The sequence below is a fragment of the Spermophilus citellus genome (genome assembly GCF_964194105.1).
Source record: "Spermophilus citellus genome assembly, chromosome: 7".
Lineage (NCBI taxonomy): Eukaryota > Metazoa > Chordata > Mammalia > Rodentia > Sciuridae > Spermophilus > Spermophilus citellus.
The window spans coordinates 64296466-64324028 of record NC_138188.1 but is presented as its reverse complement, the minus strand read 5'-3'; the positions used below and the strand labels follow the sequence as shown (position 1 = coordinate 64324028).

Genomic DNA, 27563 nt, shown 5'->3' with positions numbered 1-27563 from the left:
GTCCCCAGTAGCTAGTGGCCTGTACCATTTCTCAGGCTACTACTTAATTTCATTGCAAAGAAGAGCAGGAACCCTGGGTCCTTCCCTCCAGGCATGTCTCTGTTCATGCAGTCCTCAGGGCTCAGGATGCAAGGCTGTCCCAAGGTGTGACCTAAATGACTGCAACATGATACTATCTTAGTTGGTTCCTGTCTACAATACGAAATGGAAAGGAAATCCTTCTTTACTGAAAGAAAACCAGGATTCTTTTTTTTTTTTTAAAGAGAGAGAGAGAGAATTTTTAATATTTATTTTATTTTATTTTTTTAGTTTTGGGCGGACACAACATCTTTGTATGTGGTGCTGAGGATCGAACCCGGGCCTTAAGCATGCCAGGCAAGCGCGCTACTGCTTGAGCCACATTGCCAGCCCCAAGGATTCTTGACAGCATACATTCTAAAGACTCCCAGGAAAAGACCACAACAAAGAGATAGCTTTAAAATAGAATTCGTTTTATTTTTTCCCCACAATTATATTAGAATACGTTCCCTAGAGAATATCTAGAGTCTTTAGAAAAAATTAAAAAAGAAATCACTCTTAATTCCAGAATACAATAATAACAAATATCCTAGGTAGTTTAGTAGTTTTCTTTCCAGGTTTTATGTGCATGGCATTTTTAGAAATAATTTTTTATCAAAAATTAGTACATATGCAAAAAGTAGACAGATCCCAGGTGTATACTTCAAAAAATTTTTTTAATGATGTAAACAACTTATATGCATGTCACTCAGGTTAAGATAATGGATATTACCAGCTACCTAAAATCTCAAAGGTGACTTGATGAGTGTGTCATTAACCTCACAAATTAAGCACCATACTGATTTCTAACACCAGAGATTATCTCCTCTTATTTCTGAACGTTATATAATGGGATTATGCAGTATGTGCTCTTTGGTAAGAAGCTTCTTTCATTAATATAATGTTCGTAAGATTCATTTACATTATGTGTATATTCCATTCCAAAAATATACCAAATGAATTTATTTCTCCATTCTGTACTTGAGGGAGATTACTTCAATTTGAATAAGTATGGATAGACTTTCATTCCTTTAAGGTCCATTCCTTTTAAGTTTTTTATTTATTTATTTTTTTTAGGGTGAGGTCTTTCAGATAAAATGATTTAAAAAGTTGCCATTTCCAACAAGGCCTTTCTACTTTGGCAGACCCTGAGCTACAACTTTTGCTCCCTTATCATCACTGTATTGCTGAGAGCTGTGCCTTGCTCCTTATCCTCTTAGCAGCTGTCTTTTGGATTTCCTGGCACAGTCCGTATATTAGAAACTAGATGGAGGAGGGGGACACAGCAAGAGATGTGTCTATTTCCCTTATTTACAAAACTTACTCAGGTTAATCAAATTCTGACTGCCTTTTGCCCTGAATTACTTCCATTCTGATTTGAGTAGCCAAAGAAGGAAGCTTCGTTAACAAACATTAAAATATTCCTCTTTTCATGCAGAAGCCTTTAATGATATTATTATGATGATTTTTCCATAACATAAAATATTTCTGCTCTTTTACTGAATGCCTTATATAGCAGTCATCAAGCTTTTATATTGTTAAAAAAACAACAAACAGAAGTAGAGGAAAATGAGTAGCTCTGTTTAACAAAGAAAGGGAAAAAAACAGTTTTTGACTGGCTGTGCACAGTTAGTTTTGATAGAGGTTGTGCTAATTTATTTTGATCAGAAATTATTTAATGTTTGAGCTCTGTTGCTTGGATATGGGAGAAAAACTGCTCACATTTTAAAGATATTTTCTTGGTCTACTTGGGCATATTAAACAACTGGTTCTCTATTTTAAAATCTAGAAAGGAACTATATTTTAAGGCTCTTCAAGGTAGATTTTAATTATATAAAATGACTTCTAATAAAATTTTAATAATTAAAAGAATTTGAAATCCTGGTCCTTTCCCCCTTTTATGCAAATTTAAAGATTTTTCCAGTTCTTTTTCTCTGTATAACATAGCAAGGGCACCTCTTCACCCTGTGCCCTGATTTTTGCAAATACCTATACAGTGCCCCTTTATTGTGCAGGAGGAAGAAAGGCAAAAGGTGGTAAATTTGATAGAAGCTGTAAAGAAGTGATCTTGCTCCAACCTTTTTTGCAACCTTCATGTTAAAAAACATTTGATGGCATTAAATATTAATAATGACACTGCCTCAACAGAATATATGTGAGCTACCTAAAAATAAGGACTGGCCAGTGTAATGAGGTCAATTATTTTACTCACCAACTTTATGCAAAGCAGTTAGTTCCTGGAAATCCTCTTCCTCTTCTCCCTCATCTTCTTCATCTTCATTAGAGGCAGCCGGGGCAGTAGCAACATAATGACCCAGCTGAGGTGGGCTCTGGAGTTGAAGTCCTGGAAACCTCACAATTTCTAATTCCTCTTCTTCACCCTCCAGCTCGTCATCATCTAAAGCTAAGACCATAGAGGAAATGCTGGGTTTCACATGTGGATTGGAAAGAGAAACAACTAATCAAGTGTGGACAGAGCAGTGAGGGTTTGAACCAAGCAGCCCAGGGGAGGTCACCAACAGGCAACCACTTTGAGATGGCTAGTTCAAAAGTCTATTGTAAAGGAAGGGGAAGCTACTGGGAGTTGAAAGTGAGGGAGAGAGAACAAAAGGGGAAGAGAGAGAGAGAGGGACAGGGAGAGGAAGAGAGCAAGAGGGAGAGGTAGAGAGGAAGAAGGAGGTAGAGATGGAAGAGAGGGAGGGAGGAGAAAGGGAGGGAGGGAGAAGGGAGGGAGGGAGGAAGGAAGGAAGGAAGGGGGAAAGAAACACAAACAGAAAGCAGGAAGGAAAGAAGGGGTAGGGAAGAAGGAGGGAGGGAGGGAGATCTCAGATTATGAAGACAGAAAGGGGAAGACACGTTGAGTTGAGGAATGTGTGGTTTTTATTGCTCTTGAAAGCAAGGTGAGGCCGAGGGTAGAGACACTTTAGAAAAGACACAAGAAAATTCTTTAGTGACTCACAGATGCAAGTTTTCCTGTCACTTCCAATTCTGTAGCCTTCAGCACAGGTGCAGTCGTAGGTTCCCACAGAATTGATACATAGTTGGTCACAGACTATGCTGACATCCAGACACTCATCCACATCTAGGAGGATGTAAACAACATCTGCTTTTTGTGTTGTTTTTGTGGCCTTCGTTAGCCAATAACAGCACACTGCCATCTAGAAAGCAGCCACAGCCCCCCGATTCTTTCTCCAGTGTACCCTGCCAATTCTTTTATTCTTTGCTTATTTCCAAGCTTACCATATAGCTTATCTATATAAGTAAGGTCTTTCTGAGACCTTGATTATGAGAGTTAGATAAAGAACATAAAACTTAAATTCCATAGTTTTAGGCTCTGCACCATTTTGGAGGATGTTCGTTCACTCTTGAATTCAAATATCGGATAGAACACTTAAGTCCGTGCATATATCTGCACAAGGATTGTGGAGAATTTTAGAGATGAAGGAACTCTAGTCTCTGACCTCATATGACTTAGTGGTTTATGACCAATCTGAGTCCAGACTTTGGTCAATGTGTACAAGATACTAAAAATTCACCAATGAAGCTGTATTTCTAGGCTTTGCCTGAGATTACAGATAGATTTTCCATTTGGATATGTGTACGCAAGTATGTACATTCATGCCATACAATCATTTCTTGGCTCACTCTGCTGAAGAGCAGATGGTACATAAAATTCAAAATTTTTTGTTGGCTCTGTTAATTGGCTACAATGTGCTAAATGGTAATATACTCTAGTATGTGTAGTATATATAGACTTCAGAGTTGTGTGGTTTTTGCTGTTATCTATACTGCAAGGCTGTGGGGGTGGGGGGGCTTGCTATCTATATGGAAAAAAATCTCAACAGAATTCAGGTAATTATTTCTTTAAGAAAAGAAACATTATTTTCTCTGAGACACTGAAGCCATGTATTTGACCTGTTATTTGCGTAAAGATCAACATTCTGATCTTTGCTTTGATTTCAAGAAAAATATAGTTTGGAGTAATAGTGATTAAAAATGAAAACTTAAAGATTATACATCAAAGTTAACTTTTTAAAGAAAATCAAGCAAGCTATGACTTATGTGACCTAATTTTAATGGAATAAAGTTAACTGATTCTACTCACTATAGTCAAATGCCCCTATATCAAAAAACAGGAAAATATAAGCTAGAAATCACTTGGAAATTAAGTTAGAAAGTTGTAAGATGATTTATCTTAAAACATACATTAGCTATATATTAATATCAGATACAAGGGATTCTGGTACAGAATTATCATGAACTGATAATTGCTTTGCTATTGCTCTTGTCATTGGTTAAAATGACTTTCAGTCAAGTTTGCTGTGGATGATTCCTATGGCACTGGGCTGTAACCTTCCAGAATCTCTTAATTGCTTATGTGTGTATATGCATGCATATGTGTATGTGTGTGAGATGGAGTGAAGGGTATCACGCACTAATGAATATGATGATAATAATAGCTACTTTTAGCTGAGTGATTTCTGTATGCCAACCATTCTTTAAATTTTAAACCATTTTTAAAATTTACTTCACTAATCCTAATACTGCCTTCATTTTAAAGATGAGAATCTGAGGTTCACAGAAGTTGGAGCTGCCTAAGCCAACACCATAGTTTAATGGTAGAACCACATAGAAATCCAATCTCTTTTTAGTGTCTCAGCGCTCTACCTTAGAGTAGAGGTAGAGCCGTCCTTCACTGATGGCCTCATCACAACCATTATTGCATGTTAGATCTCAGAAATTTACCATCACATCCACAACCGTCCAGACTGATCTGAAAGCCTTCCTGACAATGGCATTCATAGCCTCCTAAATAGTTGGTGCAGAGCTGGGCACAGCAGGCCTCTCCGTTCTCACACTCATCGAGATCTGCAGGGAAAAGGACACTCCTGTTATTGCAGAGATAGGAGTTTAGCTAACCCAAGGAAGCTCTGAGAAGCCTCATTTCCAAATTAAAACAGTGTTGCTATTGTTTTCTCTTTCTCAGGTCATATAGTACAAACACTGAAGAACACAAAGATAATAAGACCTACTTCTGGCTTAGGTTTCTAGCATGCTTCTTCTATGCCTGTTATTTATTTTAAAACAATGTAAATAATCTCGAAATGCATTTATAAGAACAAGAGAAGAAATCTCTGCTATTTTTTCTAATTCAAACAGCAATTTGAATGAATAAACCTGAAGAAACAAAAAAACAGCTTGAAAAAGATGAGACAAAGAATTCCATTTAGTAGCATTTGACAGCTACAGAAAGGAGACTATCTTAAACTCCATAATGTGCTTATTCTTCTAGAACTTCAGATCTCAAAGTGCTCTCCAGCAAAAGTTCCTTTCTCACACAACTGGGAAGAGAAGTGGTAATATACTCCTGAGAGAGGACAGAATGTTTATTTAACATATTGTGTTTTAACACATAGAAGAGATTAGAACATTTGTTTGAACATTTAGGTGATACTTGACTAGGATGAGTGAGGTCTGGGTTTTTGTTGTTGTTGTTGTTGTTACAGCTGTGACATTGTTGCCTTGTCATGCCCAGCCCAATGCGCAGTTTTCTAAATGATGATCTTTAAGTCTCCTGCAGTAATATTATTCTAGAATTCTAGAAGCCTGAATGTTTCTTCCTAAAACATAATTGCCCTGGGAAAAACAGAAACATACCAGAAGATGTCAAACTGAACCCCTCAGCCAAAGAGTAATCTCTTTTGCCTTTGAAGTGCTCCTTTTTAATATAATGACCAAAGAGGAGCAACAAACACCTGCTTCTGCTTTCCTTAAGCTGGGCTCCTGGGAATTGTGTGGTCAAGGTGTTTGGCTTTAAGCCCTTGGTTCAATTCAGCTCTCTCTGTTAAGTTGGGTGGTCTGTCATTGCTGAGTTTACAAAATCCCATTGCTCCATAACTACATGAGCAGCCACAGATAAAAAAGGGTCAGTGTCTCAATTAACCTAGGAAAAGGTACCGAACAACGCAAGGAAATGAAGACAAGAGACAGAAAGGAAAGAAAATGCAATCAGTCAATCAAGGTGAGGGGTCAACATAAAATATCTAAATGAAGGTCATTTGGAGACAAAACACGCTTTCTCCTGTAAAATATGATAAGCACTTTCACTTCAGATGAGTGTTTATTGGTGCATTGTAATTGTACATAACAGTGGGATTCATTGTTACATATTTGTATGTGCACACAACAGAACAGTATAATTTACTGGATTTCATTTATTAAAACTTCTGCCTTTTAGACAAAATAGCATGAACTTGGAGGATTAAAAAAAGTTCAAAAATATAATTGTTTTATTTCATCTAAAATATTACCCTTTAATTAATTAATTAATTCATTTTTTAATTTCCAGATTTTTAAAGAAGACTTCTTAACTACCACCAGAGCCTCCAAACATACAGGTCTCAAATTGCAAGATGCTGAATTGCCTATTATAATTGGAAAATAAGCCCTTTGTTCTGACTGTTATTTTATGATTCATTTTGGATTCTTCTTCCATTATCATTCCTCAGGAGCTATTTCTAGATTCTTTTATATATACCATTTTCAATTCTAAATTCATCTGCAACCCCATTCTTCCTCTACCACAAACCTTTCTTAGACTGCCCTGGTATTTCAGCTTTACATCCCTTGTTTTCTAAATTTCTTGATTTCTTTTCAGATCACATTTGCTGATATCTTCACTGACTCATTTTTTCCTTTTAATTTTCCTCCCTTATGATGGTCATATTTTATCTAAATTGGACAATGTTATCAATATTGTCTCACTATGGACACATACTGCACCAGTTACCTATACATAAAAATTTAGCCCTAATTAAAAGTAGAGCACCAATTGTAGCCAGGCAAAATAATTAAACATTTCAGCTCTGACTTCTGAAAAGCATCATCTTCTTTATCTAATTTACAGTTACTTGTTAAAGCTCAGTAAGTTAGAATTAAAAACATATTTTCTAATAACTGGATAATTGTTAAATTTATTAAGTTTGTTGCTGGTTAGATGCTTGCATATTATAAATAGTAGTTTTCAAATTGTGTTACAACTCTATCTAGGGTGTAACACTGATAAGTTTTCCTATTCTGGCAAGACTGGTTGACCATTTGCATATTGGCTGAATTATTTTCACATTTCTTTGTACATTCACAATTTTAAAAAAATACTTGATACTAAAATAAGCCAAAAATTCTTTCATTTTCTTCATGCATAAATGTCTTTACAAAGCATCCATGACTTTAATCTGTTCCCAGGCAAATAAGCAAAGTATGTATATATGCACTCCAAATGAATCACTGCCTTTTACACTAAGTGAATATTTGTCTTTAGAAATAAGTATTTTTTATCATTGGAAAATGAAATAAATTTGAAATACCATAAAGAATGTAACACTGTCATGTTGACTGCTGAAATCTCATAAATATGCAATTTTCTGCATTTTGACCCTGGCAGATGCTATTTTTTTCTAACTGTAAATAAGAACTTTACTGAATTGTACTTTTCAGAGAATAAAGAAAGACATCAATTATAATTTGCAAAGACAAGATTTAGTAAAATTTCAGTTTCCCTTATCTAGTACTCAAATGAGGAATACAGATGGAAGGAAGGAAGGGAGGAAGAAAGGAAGAAGGAAGGAAAGAAGGAAGTAAGGAAGGAAGGAGGAAAGGAAGGAAGTCAGTTAGTCATAAATTTTCCATAAATATGAACATTGTGTGGTAGAAAAAAAAACAAAATTTTTTTTTCATTATACAAAAAGAGACAAGGAAAATAGTTGATTTCCATAAGTTAACCACTACAGACTCAGACAGCAATGTAAAAGGCAAGGTTGGATCAAGAAATATAAATAATGTCAGTGTTTTTCTTAAATAATTTATGAAACCAGATTACTGCAAAATATCTTGAGATTCATCCTATCCCATCAATCAACCTAGATTTAAAAAAATAATAAAACCTGCAGTTCTTAAATCATAGAATTTTACTTGTTTATTTATACTTCAGATTGTCTCTCACCCTAGTGAATAGCATGAAGTGGACCAAAGATTTTTTTTTTATCATTTACATTATAATTTTAAAAAGAGCATCAAAAAAGAAGAGAAACAGATACAGTATCTTGATAAGTGATGGCAAATCACTATTTAGGGGCTTGAAAGTGTCCTCAGAACCAAAGCCCGTACTAATGTGATTTGATGCTCTATCTTTACAAAAGATATTCCTTCTCCCCCTCTGACCTCCCCTCCAAAAAAAAAAGGTCTTGATTAAACATTTCATTATGATGAAAGGACAGGGTGGAATATATTCTTATCATTGGCTCAAATGATATAAATTCTAATAATATGTCAGGAGAGCTTAGCCATTAAGAATAGGTTTGGATTGGGATGTTAAAAATGATTATCTTCCAAAGTTTTCTTTTGTAACATAGTAACCTGCTATTTTAAAGTTGAATATTCATCCAAATCTTTACTAACTTGAAAACCAGTACATTTGATTTAGTTTCTGTTTGAGGCATGGGGCACATGATAGCATCTGTTGTTGAATATGAATCACATGAGATGGTTAGGTAGACCTTGGGATATTTTCCTGAATTAAATTATTAAGCCCATATATTTTGTTAAAATGCTTTTAATCTCCTTAATTTCAAGGCAATATCTAATTGTAATGATATCTTCTGCCAAGTGATCTTTCCTTCACATTTATTTTGTAGCCAGAGACACTATCCAATCTAGTTCTCCTTGAAGTTTGACAGATGTGTCTTTCTTTATAGCAATGAGCATCAAGATGAAAGAATTAAATGAATCCAGGGCAACTTTTGAATGAAGATGGCATTGACCAAACATTACCTATGCACGTTTTCTCATCCGAATCAAGCTGGTGTCCATGGTTACAGGAACAAAGGGGCCCACCAATTGCATGTTCACAGTGATGGGAACAGCCACCATTGTTCTTTTCACAGCTATTGACAATTTCCAATTCAATTCCTTTCCAAAACAAGCAAAAGATGGTCATTAACATAACAAAAGAGAAACCTGAATATATGTCAACAATGAGCACACTTTCTCTGTTGAGAGGATGACAAACTTTATTGGAAATTTATCAACACTCTGTACATTTAAAAGTAAATGTCTGAGAGCTATCCAGCATTGTAAATATCTATACCATATTGAAATACTAATAAAGCTATAAATAATGTTAAGTTGACCAGATGATGCAGAAAGATAAAGATAAGCCCATCAGTGATTATTAAACACATATGTAAGGTAACTTAGGGAATTCTCAGTATCTTCAAGATACAAAAGTACACGTATTGAATCAACAACCAGAAAGCAAATAAGTTGTTTTCCAGCTGACATTTCTTTCTCAGCTAATTGTATGTTATTATCTGTCCTTTTTTAGAGTCTACAAGTACATGAAACTACTGTTAAAAATAGCCTTGGGACAAAAGTATGTAAGTAACACCAGTGAATTAGCTGATCACATGTAAGTAGTGTCAAGTGGGTCTGTTAGTCAGCTTTGATGTATATGACTCATTTGTAATGTTAACATACTATTACTTTGAAAACCAATTTGCCAATCCTGATAGAGGCTACTAATTGGGGACATACTAGTGAGCACTGGCTTCAGCATATGGATGTCAACTGTCCTGAGCATGCAGGTATTACAGCCTAAATTTCTAAGTGAGGAGATGAGAAATAAGAAAAGATTTTGAACCCATGTTACCAATATGGAGTTTAGATAGTCTGACTGCTGTTTTTAACCATTAGAGTCCATGTTCCTTCATCTGTGTTGTGTGGACACAGCTTTTCTACTGAGTGTCTATACTGATTCATTCCCTTCTCATCTTAACTGATGAATCCTTTGGAAGAAGATAAGGGGAAAAGAACAGGACAAGAGTGTAGGATTGTGATACTTCTCGAAAGCACAAATCATCAACTGCCTAGATATTGGCTAGAATTTCAGAGATCAACCTTGACGATCCCCGATCCACAGCTTCGAGTTCTGGGCAGACAGTAGCCCTGCACGCTCCCAAAGCATCCGGTGCACATCCCTGTCATTGTGTTCAATCCACTGTACCATCATCATCTTGCATTACCCAGCTCATAACAGATGTTCAAAATGGGTTTTGAATGATTGGATAAACTAAAGATGGGTTATGCTAATCAATTATTGTTGAAAGCAAGAACCCTTTGGGGTTTAGAAACAACTAAACTAGTTGTTTTGTCCGAAGAAAATCGGACAGCCAAAAGAAAGATTAAAATTGTAAAGGAAACTGATTTTTTCAAATATTTTAAAATATACATTTGGGATCTATATTTTAACTTATGGGTCTGGTAGTGAAGGTAGGTATACACATCTCTATGAAACAGAATTGGGATTTTTTTTCTTCCTTTTTACATATGACTTCTATTGTCATTCTTACATTATTTTAAACTATTTAAAAATCATATTTGATATCTGATAGTTCATCAAGTCTCACTCCACTCAGAATGGCAGCTATTATGAATACGAACAACAGTAAATGTTGGTGAGGATGTGGGGGAAAAGACACACTCTTACACTGCTGGTGGGACTGCAAATTGGTGCAGACAATATGGAAAGTAGTATGGGGATTCCTTGGAAAATTGGGAATGGAACCATCATTTCACCCAGCTATCCCACTCCTTAGTGTACATCCAAAGAACTTAAAAACAGCATATTACAGAGACACAGCCATATTAATGTTTATAGCAGCACAATTCACAATAGCTAAACTGTGGAACCAACCTAGATGCGCTTCCATAGATGAATGGATAAAAAAAATGTGGCATATATACACAATGAAATATTACTCAGCAATAAAGGAGAACAAAAATCATAGCATTTTCAGGTAAATGGATGGAGTTAGAGAATATAAAGCTAAGTGAAGTTAGCCAGTCCCCAAAACCCAAAAGCCAAATGTTTTCTCTGATATAAGGAGGCTGATTCATAGTAGAGTAGGGAGGGGGAGCATGGGAGGAATAGAGGAACTCTAGATAGGGCAGAGGGGTGAGTGGGGCAGGGAGAGGGTATGGGGTTAGAAATGATGGTGGAATGTGATGGACACCATTATCCAAATACACGTATGAAGACATGAATTGGTGTGAACATACTTTGTATACAACCAGAGATATGAAAAATTTGTGCTCTATATGTGTAATATGAATTGTAATGCATTCCATTATCATATATAAATAAAAAGACTGATATAAAAAAGGAAATGTTGATTGCTAAGAACAATTAGAGCATTGCTGGTAGTAGAAGTTAGGTCTCCCAGGACAGTTTTACTAATATATAATGTTACCTTTCCCAGATTGCTTTCATGTAGTTAGAGTTTAGATAAATACTTGTTTTAAGTTTTCTTTTTTGAATGATACTGTTAAAGTTAAATGATTTATTATTTTTATTTTGATAGTTATACAATGCAAATTAAGACTTAAATATAACATTAAAACTTTTGTTTACAGATGAGAAATATGAGGTTCAGGAAGGATTAAGAAAACAGAGTTAATAAGAAGGAGAGTCTTCCATTTCAGAAGGGTTTTCCTATGTCATATTGAAGCCAGAATTAGACAGGCAGTCAGTGTAGATAGGTAAATCAGGTCAGATCAAGGAGGCCAATTTGAGTGAGTCTGGGAAGTTGAAGACTGTCCCCTGAGAGATCTTATCAAGAACCTGCCCCTGCTCCAAACTGTTGCCAAGGTAACCTGTAGCAGGATTTCCCCTCCCTACAGGGAGCTATAAGATTGTTACTGTGTCTTTGGCTACTCCATCCTGCCCTTCCCCCTTCAGCCCACCTTTCCCACCTTTTGGCCATCCCACCCAGCATTCCTGGGCTTAGTCGCCTACACAGGAAGGAGAAAGGGGTAGGGGGCAGGAGAACAAAACAAGCTTAGGACACATAAAAAGGGCAGAACACCTCGCTTCTTGGGATACCAAGATACCAGCTATGGCCCCCTTCTCCCTCCTGGGAGAAGTCTATGTTACCCCTTTTAAAATAAACCCTGCTTTATATGCTTACTCAGTGTGCTTCTCTAATGTTCAAACTTCAAACACATGGGGAAGCAGGACTCATCACTGGTAACGGTTGGTATCAATATGTGTTAACAGAAAATGATTTGAGTAGCGGGCAACCTATTTCACTGAAAGGTATTAATAGTTCTAAGGGAGGCAGTATGAAAGTAGAAAGAACACAATATTTAAAGTCAAAAGACCTGGCATTTGCAGGGTATGCAAGAAGTTTGCACATCTGTAATCCTAGCAGTCAGTCGGGGAGGCTGAGGTAGGAGGATCTCAAGTTCAAAGCCAGCCTCAGCAAGGGTGAGGTGATAAGCAACTCAGTGAGACAGACCCTGTCTCTAAATAAAATACAAAATAGGGCTGGGGATGTGACTTAGTGGCCCAGTGCCCCTGAGTTCAATCCCTGGTACCAAAAAAACAAATAAACAAACAAAAACCTGGCACTTTAAGGCCCTGCAATAATAACAAATTATTTTTTAACCTCTCATTCTCAACTTTTACCAATTATTAACATAGGGATTGGGTTATGTCAATGTTTGAAAACTAGTGGCCTGCAGAGAGAAAGAATTTGACCCCTAAGATGTTTTAAAAATTGAGAAAATTTTCATAAAATTCTGAATGCTTACATTTTCTTTCCCTCCTTCCCTTCCTCTCTCCCTTCCTTCCTTTCTTTTTTTTTTTTAACTAGAAATTGAACCCAGGGCACTTAACTACTGAGCCATATTCTCAGCCTTTTTAATTTTCAATTTCACTAAGTTGCAGAGGTCAGATTTGAACTTGGGATCCTCTTCCTTAGCTTCCTGAGATGCTGGGTTTACAGGTATACACCACAGAGCCTGGTTTACCTTTTCTTAAAAAATTAAAAGTCTTCTATTTTAAAAAATAAATTAAAAAGCTAATAACCTATATTACAGTTATTCCAAAAAATAATTTTGCACTTTCATATAAACCTAAATATACTCTTATTACTTTGCAATTCTAGTCCTGGGGTATGTTTATGCAAGAAACTGTATAAAAATACTTACAGCAGTTTTCTTCATAAATTACCAAAAAAACTGAAAAAACCTTCAATGTCCTTGAAGGGGTGCATAATAACCTAGCTATGGTATATCCATATAATAGCCTACTATGCACCCCCAAATAGAACTCTTTGGTGAGCAGCAACTTATCTAACTATCAAAGGCCTTATGCTGGATGAAAGGTTCTATACCTTGTGACTCCATTTATCTGACATTACTGAAAAAAACAAAAAGCCAGTGATGGAGAACAGATGTGTGGTTGCCAAAGGTTAGGGGTAGGGAACAGAGAGCAAGCCACAAATAGCACAGGGAGTTTTCTGGGATTGATGAAAATGTACTTAATTCTGATTGCAACAGTGGTTATGTAAATCTATGCCTGTGGTAAAATGGATAGAACTATATAATATAAAAGAAAATTTTACCATCTGCTAATTTAAAAGATCCAATTGGAGAGAAGATAACCCTGTCTGGATTCCAGAGCTTTCTCTAGTGGACCTCACACTGCCTGATTTCCAGCAGTACTTGGTATCTTTGGCCAAGTTCTTCCTTCTACCTTTTCTTAGATTGCCTTTCAGGAAATCATACTTTTCAGGTTTTCATCATACTTTCCTGGACATTTCAGCCTTTCCTGACCCTCTGTCACATTCTAGTTGCTAGGTGCAGAGGACACCAGCCTCAGTTCTCTGTCCATGCCTCCAGATGCCCTCACTTTGTAGGTGATCCCATTCTTGCTTATGGCCTAACTACTACTATCCCAGCCTTGCCTTTTATAAACTTCTAGATTATTCTATCTAGTTAGAATATAGGCAGAAACTGCCCAGTTCTCAGATCTATTTGGTTTCTCAAACTTCACCCAGTGAAGACAGAACTCATGATTTCCAAATATACCCCATCCCATTGTCCAAAACTCTTTTTCCACAGAACTCCACATTTTGGAAGTAGTCATTCCCATTCACCTCCTTCCGGAAGCCCCAAACCCAAGGGTCCATCCATTTTTCTGCAAGCAACATAATTTCTTTATTTTTTATGGCTAAAGTCACATGGACATTTTTTAAAGAAATGAATATCATAGCACCTTACTGCTTATTCAGAACTATCCCAATGCCTTCTCATCCCATTTAGAATAAAGTCTTAATTCTTGCTTACTTTTACCCTGGCTTAATGGCCTTGTATGATGTGCCTCCTCCAACTCCCTGCCTACCATTCTGATTTCATTGCTTATTTATCTCCTTATTCACCATTTCTAGCCCAGACTGGCTTCTGACCAATTTTCTGAACCCACTAAGCTCAGCCCTACCTTAGAGTTTTAGTTCTCACTGCTCTTGCTTCTTGGATCTTCTTTTCATTACAAACAGGCTGAATATCCCTTATCTGAAATGTGTGGGCCCAAAATGTCTTCCATTTTTAACTTTTTCAACTTGTAGAATATATACTTATATATAATGAGATATCTTGCAGATTAGACACAAGTTTCAACATGAAAATCATTTGTTTCCTAGCCACTTTATATGTGTGGTCTGAAGGTAATTTTACGCAATATTTGTAGTGCACCTGCGCTTTGATTGCCTCCCACCACATGGGGTCAGGTGTGGAATTTTCCACTGTGCCATCATGTCAGGGCTCAGAAAGTTTCATATTTTGGAGCATTTGGGAGTTTGAATTTTTGAATTAGAAAGAGACAACCTGTATTATCAATATGTGTTGTGACAGAACATATTTATTTGATAGCTCTTCCATTTTCTATCTCTTCTGTATGAATTTTACATTCCACAAAGGGAATGTCTGACTTGTTGATCATTGTGTCTCTAGGCTGAGAACAGTGTCTGGCACATGGTGGGTGTTCACAGAGCACTTGGTTAGTTGAGTCAGAGAATCCAGACACATTGACAGAGTGCTTGCTCCTTTTGGGAAACACTTAGTAGGAAGTAAGCAGTAAGGGTCCTCTTTAGTACCAGAATTCCCTCTCCAGTTCAACACAGTTCCCATAGCTCTTTATTTCCTCATATTCAGCCTTCTTTACACATTTCTATTTAGTCTTGTGCTGGTGCCTGAAGTAGATTCTACTTAAAGTACTGGAACCTACAATACATTTTCCAATATATATCAGAGTTTCAGGAGGGAAATCAGAAGTATCCATCTGAAGAATTTTATGTGGACTCATTTCATTCTTGCTGGTTTCCTGTGATATTGCATCAGTACAGTTCTATGTCTACTGATGGTAATTTAGTACAAATTAATGATAGTATAGTAACCTCTTTAAAAAAAAATCTGGGACTAAGCCAGGCATGGCGATTCACGCCAGTAATTCCAGCTAATTGGGAAGCTAAGGCAGGAGGATTGCTGCCTTGGTAACTTAGTGATATTTTGTCTCAAGATAAAAAATATAAAGATCTAGAGATGTGGCTTTGTAGTCAATCATCCCTGGGTCTAATCCTCATTGCTGAACAAAAAATATATATCGATACATATTTATGCACACACACATACATGTGTATATATGTATACATATGATTATGCATGTGCATTTGTATATATATGCACATGAATAATCTGCTTTATACATATATGTGTATATGTGCATAGATGTATATGTATATATGTGTATATATGTATCAATATGATTAAAACAAGTTTAAACTCATATCTATAGTGGCCTACTAAAAGTAATTGACATTTTGAGTTCTTGATCCAGATGACAAATATGGCTTAATGTCATACTGTTTTTTAAAAAATCATACTAAAAATGATCCTCACAGATTCCCATAGGTAGAAAATACATTATTTGTAATAAGTATTCATAAAACTCAATTTAAACTGTATTATGCATTTTTTTGAAGGAAGGCTTGTCTAACCATGCTATGTCTGGAACTTTCCAATTTCTAATCGGAAATCAGTGAGAGGTACTTCATAACTCAGTGTGAGGATTCAATGGTTATACTATAAAATGTTTTGAGACCCTCTCTCAAGAAATTACATCAATATAAAACACTGTATTCTAGGCCAAAGGTAAAGTAAGTCCCCTAAAATACACTTGTTAGAGATGATGGGCAATAATTCATTATTAAATATTACTATGCTCTGGAAAGATTTACTCTGCCTATAGGTTTTGAAACACCTCATAATACAAGTTTTCACCAAGAAAGCTTTATATGTGAGTAAATACTGAGGTCTGGTGATGACTTCAGAAAGAACTTAGTCAAATAGTCACATAAGGGAAATAAAAATTAAAATATATTTCTATTAAATGTATTCAACTATAGGGCAAATTGCTTTCCCAACTAAATTCTACAGAATGTCTATTATTCATAAATCATTACCAATAATTATCCCCTCTTTCATGATAACTGAGAACACACCACTCAGACTACGAAAGTTTTATTTCATACATTCGTAAATGTATTCACCCCCTCAAACTGTGTCCATATTTAAAAACCAAATATTAAAAATAAAGGAAAACCCATCAACATTTTTCTCTTCCTGAAAGGATTCCTTAGGGCATTCAGGAAAAGACTGACTTTAGAAATTGTATCTTAATCAGTAGTCAGTTTGTCCTTGCCATCTTATTTAGTTTGTTCTTTAAAAGGCAAATATCACCTTAGCAAAAACTTCAGTCTACAAACAGTAGAAATATACCAGAAGACTTGAAGGCCACACTGGCAAACCAAGAACTACAGAATTTTATGCAGAGGAGACTAATGAATTCAGTGACCTTAATAATATCTCTTCAGGAGGGAGCTCAGTTAAAAATGCTAAAATACATATTCTATTAATCACCATATCAATGCCTCTTCTTGGTTAACAACAATAAAGAGACATGTAATATATATAAACAGATGATGAAGTTGAAAGGGTAGTATATATAGCACTGAAAGACCCTCTTTCAAACCCAAGTTCTGTCACTTGCTGATTTTGGGTTATTGGGTTTTGGGCTCTAGTGTTGAATGGATAGTTTACAAAGATGGGGGAAAACGGAGAAGAACATCTCTGGGATGTAGACTTATAAGCAGCAGTTTGGTTTTGGCTCTGTCAATTTTGGTTTTAGAAGTCATAGAAATGAAGACATTGAGTATATAGTTAATTATATTCACATGTAGTTTAAACAAGAGAGACGTTGGAAATATTTGACATTGAAATAGAACACAGATGGAGAGGAAAGTATATTACTGCAGAAAGGAAATGAGAAATTTAAGAAGACTGAAGGTAGTCCACTGTGTTGAAAGATGCTGAGAGGCAAAGGAGTATAAAACCAGAGAAACTGCCATTTAATCTGGCAACATGGAGGTCTTGCCTGACCATGGAGGAGTGGAGAGGGAGTCCTGATTAGTATGTGCTGTAAGATGAGAAAAGAGAGACACTGATCATGGTCATCAAAAATTTTGCTGTGAAAGTTCTATTAGGATGTGGGCCCATGTGAACATACTTTCAAAACAGAAAGCACTTGACCATGTTTCTATGTTAATGAGAACATCCCAGAAGGCAGAAATGACTATTCAGAAAAGAGGGAGATAATTGCAAAAGCAAAGCTATGGTGATGTTAAGAGATAATGGAATCCAAACAAGATGGATTTTGATAGAAATAGGGCCAACTCTTTCATACTAATAGGAGTGAAGGCTTCCCCATGTGATTCTAGGAGAGACTAGGAGATTGTTGGCAGGATAGATTGCCTACATTTTTGGATGAGGTCAGAGATAAGATGGGATAAAGGCAAAAATATGGAAAGATAGTCAAAAAATATTTGGAAGAGCAAAGAGGGTGAAAGTGATATAATCTGGCATTATATGTGGGTCCTGCCATGCTGCTTAATCATCTTGAGTGTTACAGCATGAAATTTAAAACAAAACCAGTTAGCATGGCTATGCTTTGAACACAGCAAAACTTACCTGCTAGGGTACAGATATGAACTAGAGAAAGCAGGGAAGAGGGCATTCAGAGAAGGTAGGATCAGAATATGGAAAATTTTATTGTCCATGGACGAAGACCACCTAAGAGGTAGAGATGAAGAAATCTGTCATAAACAAGAGAAAAACGTCTGTCATTTGAAAAAGAGGGTGGGGAAAAGTAGGGATGAATAAGGATGGGAAATACTGAGGAAGAAAACTTAAGGAATTTGTATCAGCTAGTTCTAAGCTAAGTGAAATAGGAAATGTGTTTATCCATAGATGAAAACCAGTAGGGAAACCACAGTTTCCAACAAACAGCAACTACCACGGTGAGCTCAGCCCACTAACATGGCAACATATCCCTAATAAGGGGCATATTAAATTGTGTAACTGGACCTAGATAAGGATCAAGTTAAGGTCAGAGGACATGGATCAGATTTATTTGAAGAGAAAAGGTAGAGGGAAGAGTGAGGATGGTTCCTTCACTCCTTCTAGTTCCTTTGCCTTCAGTTTTACATTGAGTTTTGTAGTGATTAATAAATAACGCATGGCAGCAGTGATAAAGAAAGGCACTACTTCACAAAGAAGAGCTCTCAAGCCCAAGAGTCCCAAATCAGAAACCCTGAGGGCTTAGTTCTTGCTTGCCCACATGGCAGATCATTACACCAACCATTTTCTTCTGACTCTGAGCCCCTCTTTCTTTATGGGTAAAATGGAGGGAGATGGACTTCTTAGCCCTCACCCTGATCCTACCCCAGGGGGAAATTCTCAGGAGATTCTGCTTTGGCAAGATATGCAATGTTGTTCTTCTGTTTACTGCATTTATTTAGTACCAGTCAAACATACTTATTTCCTGAGCAGCAGTTGTGGCCACTTACTGTAACACTGATGTCCATCAGCTCCCAGCTCAAAGCCAGGGTCGCAGGCACAAGTGAAGGACCCCACTGAGTTCACACAGCGATGACCACAGTGAGCAAGCCCTTGGGTGCACTCATTTATATCTGTAGAGAGAGAGACAATAGCCATGTCTTAGCAGCTCTAATTAAGACTTCTTTGTAAACTATAAAAATAAACTAACCTTCCCCCTCCATTTATCCCCTAGCATATAATGAAGGGTCAAATACCATATGAGCTCCATATTCTTAGTATGAAGAGGGCATTTATAAAAACCAACTCTCCCTTACTTCTGCTGTTGGTCTTATGCTCATAAACACTTCTAGCTAGTAGAACCTACAATTTTCTATTAATTAAAAAAACAAAAGAAAAAAAAATAGGTCCCTCAATAATACAGGTAGAAGTTAGTTATTAAAATTTGCCTTTAGGAATATATATCACACTGTTAATCAAAAACAGCACTGCTCTGGTTTAAATTAGACAATATGTATGGCCACTGGCAAGGCAGGTTTGGGGCTTTTATATGTAGCAATCCATGGTTTATGTTGTGCAAGGGAATGTTACAGGCAGGCCATGTGAACTCTGGAACCTTCGCTCTTGGTGTTGACCATTAATTCTATTCAGTGTGACTTCAGTTTTGAGGCGCCCGCAATTTCTGCTCCTTCCTCTTAAAATGTCAGGTCTCATCATAATTATTTTTTAGTAGTATTTCCTCTTTCCACTGTCCTACATGTCTCAAACCAGGGCACAGAAGAGGAATACTCATTCTTTTAATATGTTCATAAAAATATAAATAGGCAGTAGTTTTAGGGATATATTTTACGGTTATAATGTATCAGGTCTTAAAAGGTTGAGAAAGATGGTAGAGATGTATGTATGTATGTATGTGTATATGTATGAATCTGTCTGCCTGCCTAGTCATATTCATCAATTTTAAACTATTTAATAAGACCCTATTCTGTTCCAGGTGCAGATCTGTGGAAAGAGAAGTCTAAAGCAAAATGTTTTCCTTAGAATAGTAGGCTAACCGAATCCATAAAAAACATTTTATCTTAGTTTTGGCTTAAAGGAATAAAACAAACTTAACACTAATTTCTATGTCTAATTATTTTTTCAATTTCACAAAATGTTTATCAGTTCTGTAAGTCAGGAAACATTTTTGTATTTTCATAATTAATCTAAATAAGCTGTTTCTCATTACACGAAAATGTCATGATAAAAATGAAGGATTCTGTGATTTCTCAGAAGTTATTAAAACAAAGACTGTCCCACAGGAATGATTTCCTTTATCAGTCCTGGTCATGGAATAATTTATCACTTTCATCTTTGAATTGAAGCATGAGTGTTTTGCTATTTCTGAGAAACAGAAATGTGTAACCTTGTATTTACAGAGTTTCTTTCTTTTTAATTTTAATTATTCCTACCTTCTGAGAACATTCATTTGCACACACTTGCTTTTCAAAGGTTATCCCCACCTTCTGCAGGCTATAATAAAAATCTCCCTGTGTGGTTATGAAAGGTTTTGAAATATTAATTCTAGAAGTCATTTCAGAATAAAAAAAAAAAGAAAACAAAAAGCATTAATTTTGAAGCTACACAAGGTCTTTTTTCTTAATTGTAACTAAGTTTAGTTTATAGCATTATAAAAATACCTTTCAGAGTGATCAAATAAGAATTTAAATGTTCCCTTTTACTCAGGAATGAAAACACCTTTGCTCCTAGCTGTTCTGCCTATTCAAAACTGAGCTACCACAAAATTTCAAACAATTACACAATTAAGCCATCAGCTTCCGCTTCCTACCTGCACAGGCCTTTTTGTCTTCAGACAGCTGGTATCCTGGGTGGCAGGCACACCTGGCCACGCCATTCTCACTCTGACACATGTGAGCACATCCATTCCCACCTATGCAGGGGTCCATCTCTGAAAGCAATTAAGCAGTGAGAGTTTACAATTCATTCAGTTTAGAAAGATGAGCCCAGTAGAAGGGCAGACAAAGAAGAACCAAGCAGCCCTAGAGCCCCTGGATTTCCCACTGAAAAATGGAAAGGACTCCGCAAAGACATTTCCCCATTTCCTATGGAACCTGTTCAACAAAATCATTCCCATTTTGTGATCTGAACCTCAAACTCAGACTAATCTAAATGATGTAGATCAAGGCCAAAGAAGAATTAATTCATTGTCACCCTTCCCCAAAGTATGCCTCCTGCTCTCTGGTATCTGATTGAAGAACCAGCAGAGACTCCTTCAGATACCTCTTGACCTTCCCTCCGGCTCTCTCCACCTTTTCTGTTTCTATGAGTAAGCAGGCTCATCCTTAAGTAAAGCCTATCTCGTCTACTAGGTCTGCTCTGCCTGTGAACAAGCAGTCATGGGGTCAGGAGAAGGCGGTCTGGAGAGATGGAGGGGGAGTCCTAGCTCTAGAAGGCATACAGGTAGCCCTGAAGAAGCTGAAATGCCTCCACTGGAATTAAATCAGCTGGCCTCCTTTCTGCTTCACTTGCGCCTATTTTAATCATTCTTAGTCATATTATCTGGAAATTCAAAGCAATGGGAAGCCCCAGGAGTCTGCACAGAGCTTATTTGTCAGTTTTTGTTTAGTGACTCTGGCCTGAATCTATGAATATAGCCTTGCCTTGTCTTACAGGCTGCTGGAATGGGACCTCAGAATGTCCACTCCTGCCCCTGCCTGCTCCATGGGACATGGGAAGCCAAGGCTTTATGAAAATATAAATAACACATACAGAACAATATACATTGTGCTGCTTCTTAATTTTTAGATATAGAGATATTGAGGTGAAATGTTGATGAATTTGGGGAGTATTACCATTTGAACAATATCTTCTGAAGTACGAGCATGTTTTTCCTTTAATTTAGACCTTCAACATTAATTAATTAATTTATTATTTATTTCAACATTTCATAGTTTTCAGTATACACATTTGCACTTCTTTTGTTAAATTTGTACCTATGTGTCTTATTATTTTTTGATGCTGTTGTAAATGGAATTGTTATGCAATTTCATGTCTGGATTGTTCATTGATAGTACATTGAAATTCAATTTATTTTAATGTGTCAATCTGGTATTCTGCAGCTCTATTGAATTCCTTTATCAGTGTTAATGGGATTTTAAAGGTACTTCTAAGGATTGTCTTTTTAAGAATTTTTTTTTGTTTTTTTATTTAACTATTTAATTGCACAAATTTACTGAGTACAGTGTGATTAGAACTTTCTCTAGAGAATATGATATGCTATGTGCAAAAAATATTTTGCTTTTCTTCCTTCCCAAACTGGATGCCATTTATTTTGTTCTTACCTTATTGCTTTAGCGAAACCTTTAGTACGATGCTGAATAGACATACCATCTGAATGAGCTGACACCTTGTCTTATTCCTTATCTTAGAAGGAAAGCTTTTTTGCTATTTCACAATTACAAAATTATTATGAATGATGTTATCTATTTTTTTAATAAACTCCCTTCACTGGAATGAGGAATTTTCATTCTATCACAAATTTGTTAGGTAATTTTATTATGAAACAATATTAAAAATTTTAAATTCTTTTTTTCACCCATTATTGATATGATTATGGGGTTTTTGTCCTTTACTTTTATGGTTTATCACAATAATTAATTTTTAGATATTCTATTAATCTATTTTCCTGAAATAATTCTCACTTTTGTATACTGCACAACACTTCTATATGTTGTTGGATTTGATTTCTTTGTATTTTGTTGAGGATTTACATATCTATACTCATAGGGGATATCAGTCTACAATTTCTTTCTTACAATATCTTTGGTTTTGTTATCAAGGTGATTCTGTACTCATGGTATGAATGTGAAGTGTTTCCTCCTCTTCTATATTTTGGAAACATTTGTGAATAATTTGTATTAGTTTTTTTTAATGTGTATTGTCTTTTGTCATTGAAATATCTTGCCCAGGACTTTTCTTATTGGAAGCTTTAAAATGAGTTGTTTAATCTCTTTACTTATTATATGTCTAATCAGATTTTCTATTTCTTCAGAAGTCAATTTCACTAATTCTCGGAATTTGTCTATTTCATTTAAATTTGTTGTTATAGAGTTGTTTGTAACATTTCCTTATTCTACTATTTATTTCTGTGGGGTCAGTAAACAGGATCCAGCTTTCATTCTTGGTTTTAGTAATTTAAGTCTTCCCTTTATTTTTCTTCAACTGTCTAGCTAGGAGTTTATCAATTTTATTGATCTTTTCAATGAAACACTTTTGTTTTTGTTTTATCTGTTGTTTTCCTATTCTCTATTTTATTAGTTTATACACTAATCTTTATTATTGTCTTTCTTTTTACTTTCTTTGGGTTTAGTTTGTTCTTGTTTCTCCATCATTTTGACGTGGGGAGTTGGGTTATTGGTTTAGATTCTTTTTCTTTTTCCACTACAGGCACTGGTAGCAATAAACTTCCCTCTATCACTCCTCTTAGCTACATCCCAAAGTTTTGTTACACTGTATATTTATTTTGACTCATCTGGAAGTATTAGATAATTTTCCTCATGATTGTTTTCCTCTGATCCATTGGTTATTTGGAAATGTGACAACTTGCCTTAATAAATTCCTTTTAAATGTAGTTTTAGGATGACAGTGAAATTGAGAGGAAGGGTCCAGAGATTTTCTATATTCCCTGCTACAGTTTGGAACTGAAGCGTCTCCCAAAGGAGCATGCATAAAGTCAATGGCACTATTGGGAAGTAGTAGGACCTTTAAGAGGTGGGGCCTAGTTGGAGGAAGTTAGATCATTGAAGTGTGACCTTGAAGAGGAAATATTGGGAACCTGACCCCTTCCGCTCCTTTTTGCTTCCCAGCCACCATGAGTGACTTCCTCAGCCAAATGTTCCTGCCTTAATATGCTGCCTTGCCACAGGCCGAACGCAATAGGACCAATAAGACTGGGACCTCGGAAACTATGAGCCAAAGCAAGCATTTCTTCTTTTTTTTTTTTAGTTGATTTATCACAGATACTTATTACAGCAATTGAAAGCTAATACATACCCATGTCCCTACACCTGCATAGCCTTCCCATGATTACCATACTCCACCGGAGTGGGACATTTTTCTAAATTGGTGAATCTGCATGAACACATCATAGTTTAGCATTTGCCTTTGGTAATACACACCCTGTGGGTGGAACAAATGTATAAAGCATGTATCTACCATTATAATATCATACAGAGAATTTTCACTGCTATAAAAATTCTTTTTCTTCTGCTTATTCATCCCTCTCCTCACAGCAACTAGCAACCACTGATCTTTTTATTATTGCCACAATTTTGTCTTTTGAAGAATGTAATATAGCTTGAATCATATACTACGTAGCTTTTTCATAGTGGCTTTTTTCTTTGTATTAATTATTATTATCAACAAACATTAATTGTACAAATTAGTGGGATTCATTGTGATATTTACATCCATGCCTTTACATCATGCTTTGATCCTGTCAATCCACCTTTTTTCTATTCTCATTCCTTATGCTCTACAGGCGTTCTTCCCATTTCACAGTAACCCCTCTCTTTCTTTTAGGTAATTTTTGTTTTCAGTTTCCATTTTCACGAAAGAGCATGTCTTTTGTGATACTTGTCTTTCTGGTTCTGATTTATTTTCTTGATATGTCCTCAAGTTCCATCCATTTTGCTGCAAATGAGAGGATTTCATTCTTCTTTATGGCTGAACAATACACCATTTTGTATATATGAGTTTTATATCTGTTGGTAGGCACCTAGGCTGATTATTAGCTGTTGTGAATTGAGCCCAGTAAATATGGGCATGTCTCTTTTATAGGCTGACTTCCTTTCCTTCAAGTATATACCCAGGTATGATAGCTACATTATGTGGTAGATCTATTTGTAGTTTTTAAAGAATCTACATGTGACTTCCATAGTATTGAACTAATTTAAATTCTCACCAACAGTCACAAGCATTTTTTTCTTTGTTTTTTTTTAAACTCCACATCCTTGCTGAAATTAAAAAAAAAATTTAATTGGAGTGTGCTGGTACCTTGCTATAGTTTTGATTTGCATTTCCCTGATTGCTTATGATATTGAACCTTTTTCACATATTTATTGGCTATTCATCTTACTTCTTTTGAGAAGTATCTAGTCAGATCATTTGACCATTTTAATATTTTGTTTGTATGTTTCAGGACTAGGAATTGAACTCAGGGCCTCTCTCACATGCGAGGCCACCATTATACCACTGAAGTATATCTCTGATTTTTGCTTTTGTTTTCTCTACTTCTGAAATCCTCTCGAAAAAAAATTATTATCTGTGCCAACGTTTTGAAGTGTTTCCTTTACGTGTTTCTTAATTAGTTTAAGGTCTTATATTAAGGTTCTTGATCCATTTTTAATTTCAATTTTTACAGGGTGAGATATATAAGGTCAGGTTTTGATCTTCTGTATGTGGATATCCAGCACCATTTGTTGAAGAGATTGTTTTTTGTCCTGTGGAAAGTTTTTTGTCAGCTTTGTTGAGAATCAGTTGGATGTAGTTGTGTAGATTTGTTCTGAGTTCTCTATTCTGTTCCTTCAGTCTATGTGTTCATTTTTATGCCAATACCATGCTGGTTTTATTACTATGGCTCTGTAGTATGTCTTGAAATCAGGTATTATGATGCCTCTTGCTTTGCTCTTTTTGCTCAAGATTGCTTTGACTCTTTGGAGTCTTTTGTGATTCCATATGAATTTTAGGATTTTTTTCTAGTTCTCTGAAGAATGTCATTGGTGTTTTCATGGGGATTGCACTGAATCTGCAGATTGCTTTTTGTAATATAGCCAATTTAACAATATTAATTTTCCCAATCTATAAACACAGGAGGTTTTTCCACCTTTTAGTGTTTTTCAATTTCTTTCTCAAGTATTTTGTAATATTTACTGTAGTTTTTACTTTCTCAGTTAAGTTTATTCCTGTATATTTTATTTTATTTTTGTGGTTATTGTGAATGGAATTCCTTTTACTATTTCTTTCTCAGAAAATTATTAGCATATAAAAAAGCTACTCATTTTGCATATTGATTTTCTGTTCTGCTGCTTTACTGAATTCACTTATTAGTTCTAAGAGGCTGTTGGTGAAATCTGTGTGTGTGTGTGTGTGTGTGTGTGTGTGTGTGTGTGTAGAATCATATCATTTACAAACAGGGATACTTTTGACTTCTTTCTTTGCTATTTGGATGCCTTTTATTTTGATTTCTTGCCTAATTGTTCTACCTAAAATTTTCTAGCATTATTTTGAATAGGAGTCATGAATAGTTTAGAAAATATTGGTGCTAGTTCTTCTTTAAATGTTTGAGAAATTCAGCAGTGACACCATCTAATCCTGGGATATTTTTTTAATTGGGAGACTTTTTTGTTACTAATTCAGTTTCATTGCTTTCATTTGTCTATTCAGGTTTTGTTTAAATCCTCTTAATTTAATTATGCTAGGTCACATGTCTCCAGAAATTTGTCAAGTTCTTCCAGATTTTCCAACTTGTTACATAAAGTTTTTAAAAATGATTCCCAAATATCCTTTGAATTTCTGTGATATTAGTAGTTATGTCTCCTTTTTCTTTAATTTTATCTATTTGAGTCCTCCCCTTCTCCTTCTCTCTCTCTCTCTCTCTCTCTCTCTCTCTCTCTCTCTCTCTCTCTCTCTCTCTCGCCTCTCTAAAGATTTGTCAGTTTTGCTTCTTTTTCTAAAGAGCCAACTCTTTATTTCATTGTTCTTTTGTATCACTTTTAGACTCTATTTATTTCTGTTCTGATCTTTATAATTTATTTCCATTTAGTAATTTTATTTTCTTTCCTTTTACTAATTTATTCTTGATTTTCTAAGACCTTGAGATGCTAGGATTTTTTTTTTTTAATCTAAGACCCCCTTTTTTCTTATTCTTTCTTTAAATGTAGCATTCATTGCTATAAACTTTTCTCTTTCTTAATACTTTTTTTATGTATTTCACAGGTTTTGATATGTTTTGTTTCCATTTTCATTTGTTTTAAGGAAGTTTTAAACTCCCATTATGATTTCCTCAATGACTCACTGTCATTCAAAATTGTGTTGGTCAGTCTTCACATATTAATATAACTTTCTCAAGTTTCTCTTGCTGTTGATTTCTAGTTTCATTCTATTGTGATCAGAAAAGATATAGGACATGTTTATAATTTTTTAAAATTTATTAAGACTTGATTTGTGGCTTAATATATGGTCCATTCTAAAGAAAGTTCCATGTGCTAATGAAAAGAATGTATATTGTACAGCTTTTGGACAACATGTTCTGTAGATGTAGTGTAATTTAACACTGATGTTTCTTTGTTGATTTCTTCTTTTTCTGGTGAGAGTGGAGTATTTAAATCTTCCAATATTATTGTATTGGAACTTATCTCTCCCTTTAGGTGTAATAGTGTTTGGCTTATAAAATTAGGTGTTCCAATATTAGGTCCATATTGATTTATAATTGTCATTTCTTCTCTGTAAATTGATTCCTTGATCATTATATGGTGGCTTCCTTGTCTCTTCATATTATTTTTGTCTTAAAGCCTATTTTTTCAAGTATAAATGTAGCAACTCCTGATTGGTTTTCAATTCTATGTGATTGGAAATTCACTTTCCATACTTTCACTTTCAATCTGTGCCTATAATCAGTTGCTTATGGGTGGCACACTATTGGGTTTTGTGTTTTACTC

General features: G+C 35.5%; 1 protein-coding gene across 1 annotated transcript in view; it reads right to left on the bottom strand.

Annotated features, from left to right (window-relative positions):
* The window catches only part of LOC308653302 (EGF-like and EMI domain-containing protein 1), a gene marked incomplete at its 3' end in the record, with an annotated part of 544710 nt that overhangs the window by 12738 nt on the left and 504409 nt on the right, over positions 1 to 27563 (bottom strand). The window contains exons 7-12 of the mRNA XM_081301909.1: positions 20675 to 20794; positions 18858 to 18980; positions 8887 to 9024; positions 4804 to 4926; positions 3017 to 3139; positions 2270 to 2461 (exon numbers count right to left, since the gene is read on the bottom strand). Of these exons, the coding sequence (XP_081158035.1) occupies positions 2270 to 2461; positions 3017 to 3139; positions 4804 to 4926; positions 8887 to 9024; positions 18858 to 18980; positions 20675 to 20794 (819 nt within the window). The remainder of the gene's footprint in view (positions 1 to 2269; positions 2462 to 3016; positions 3140 to 4803; positions 4927 to 8886; positions 9025 to 18857; positions 18981 to 20674; positions 20795 to 27563) is intronic.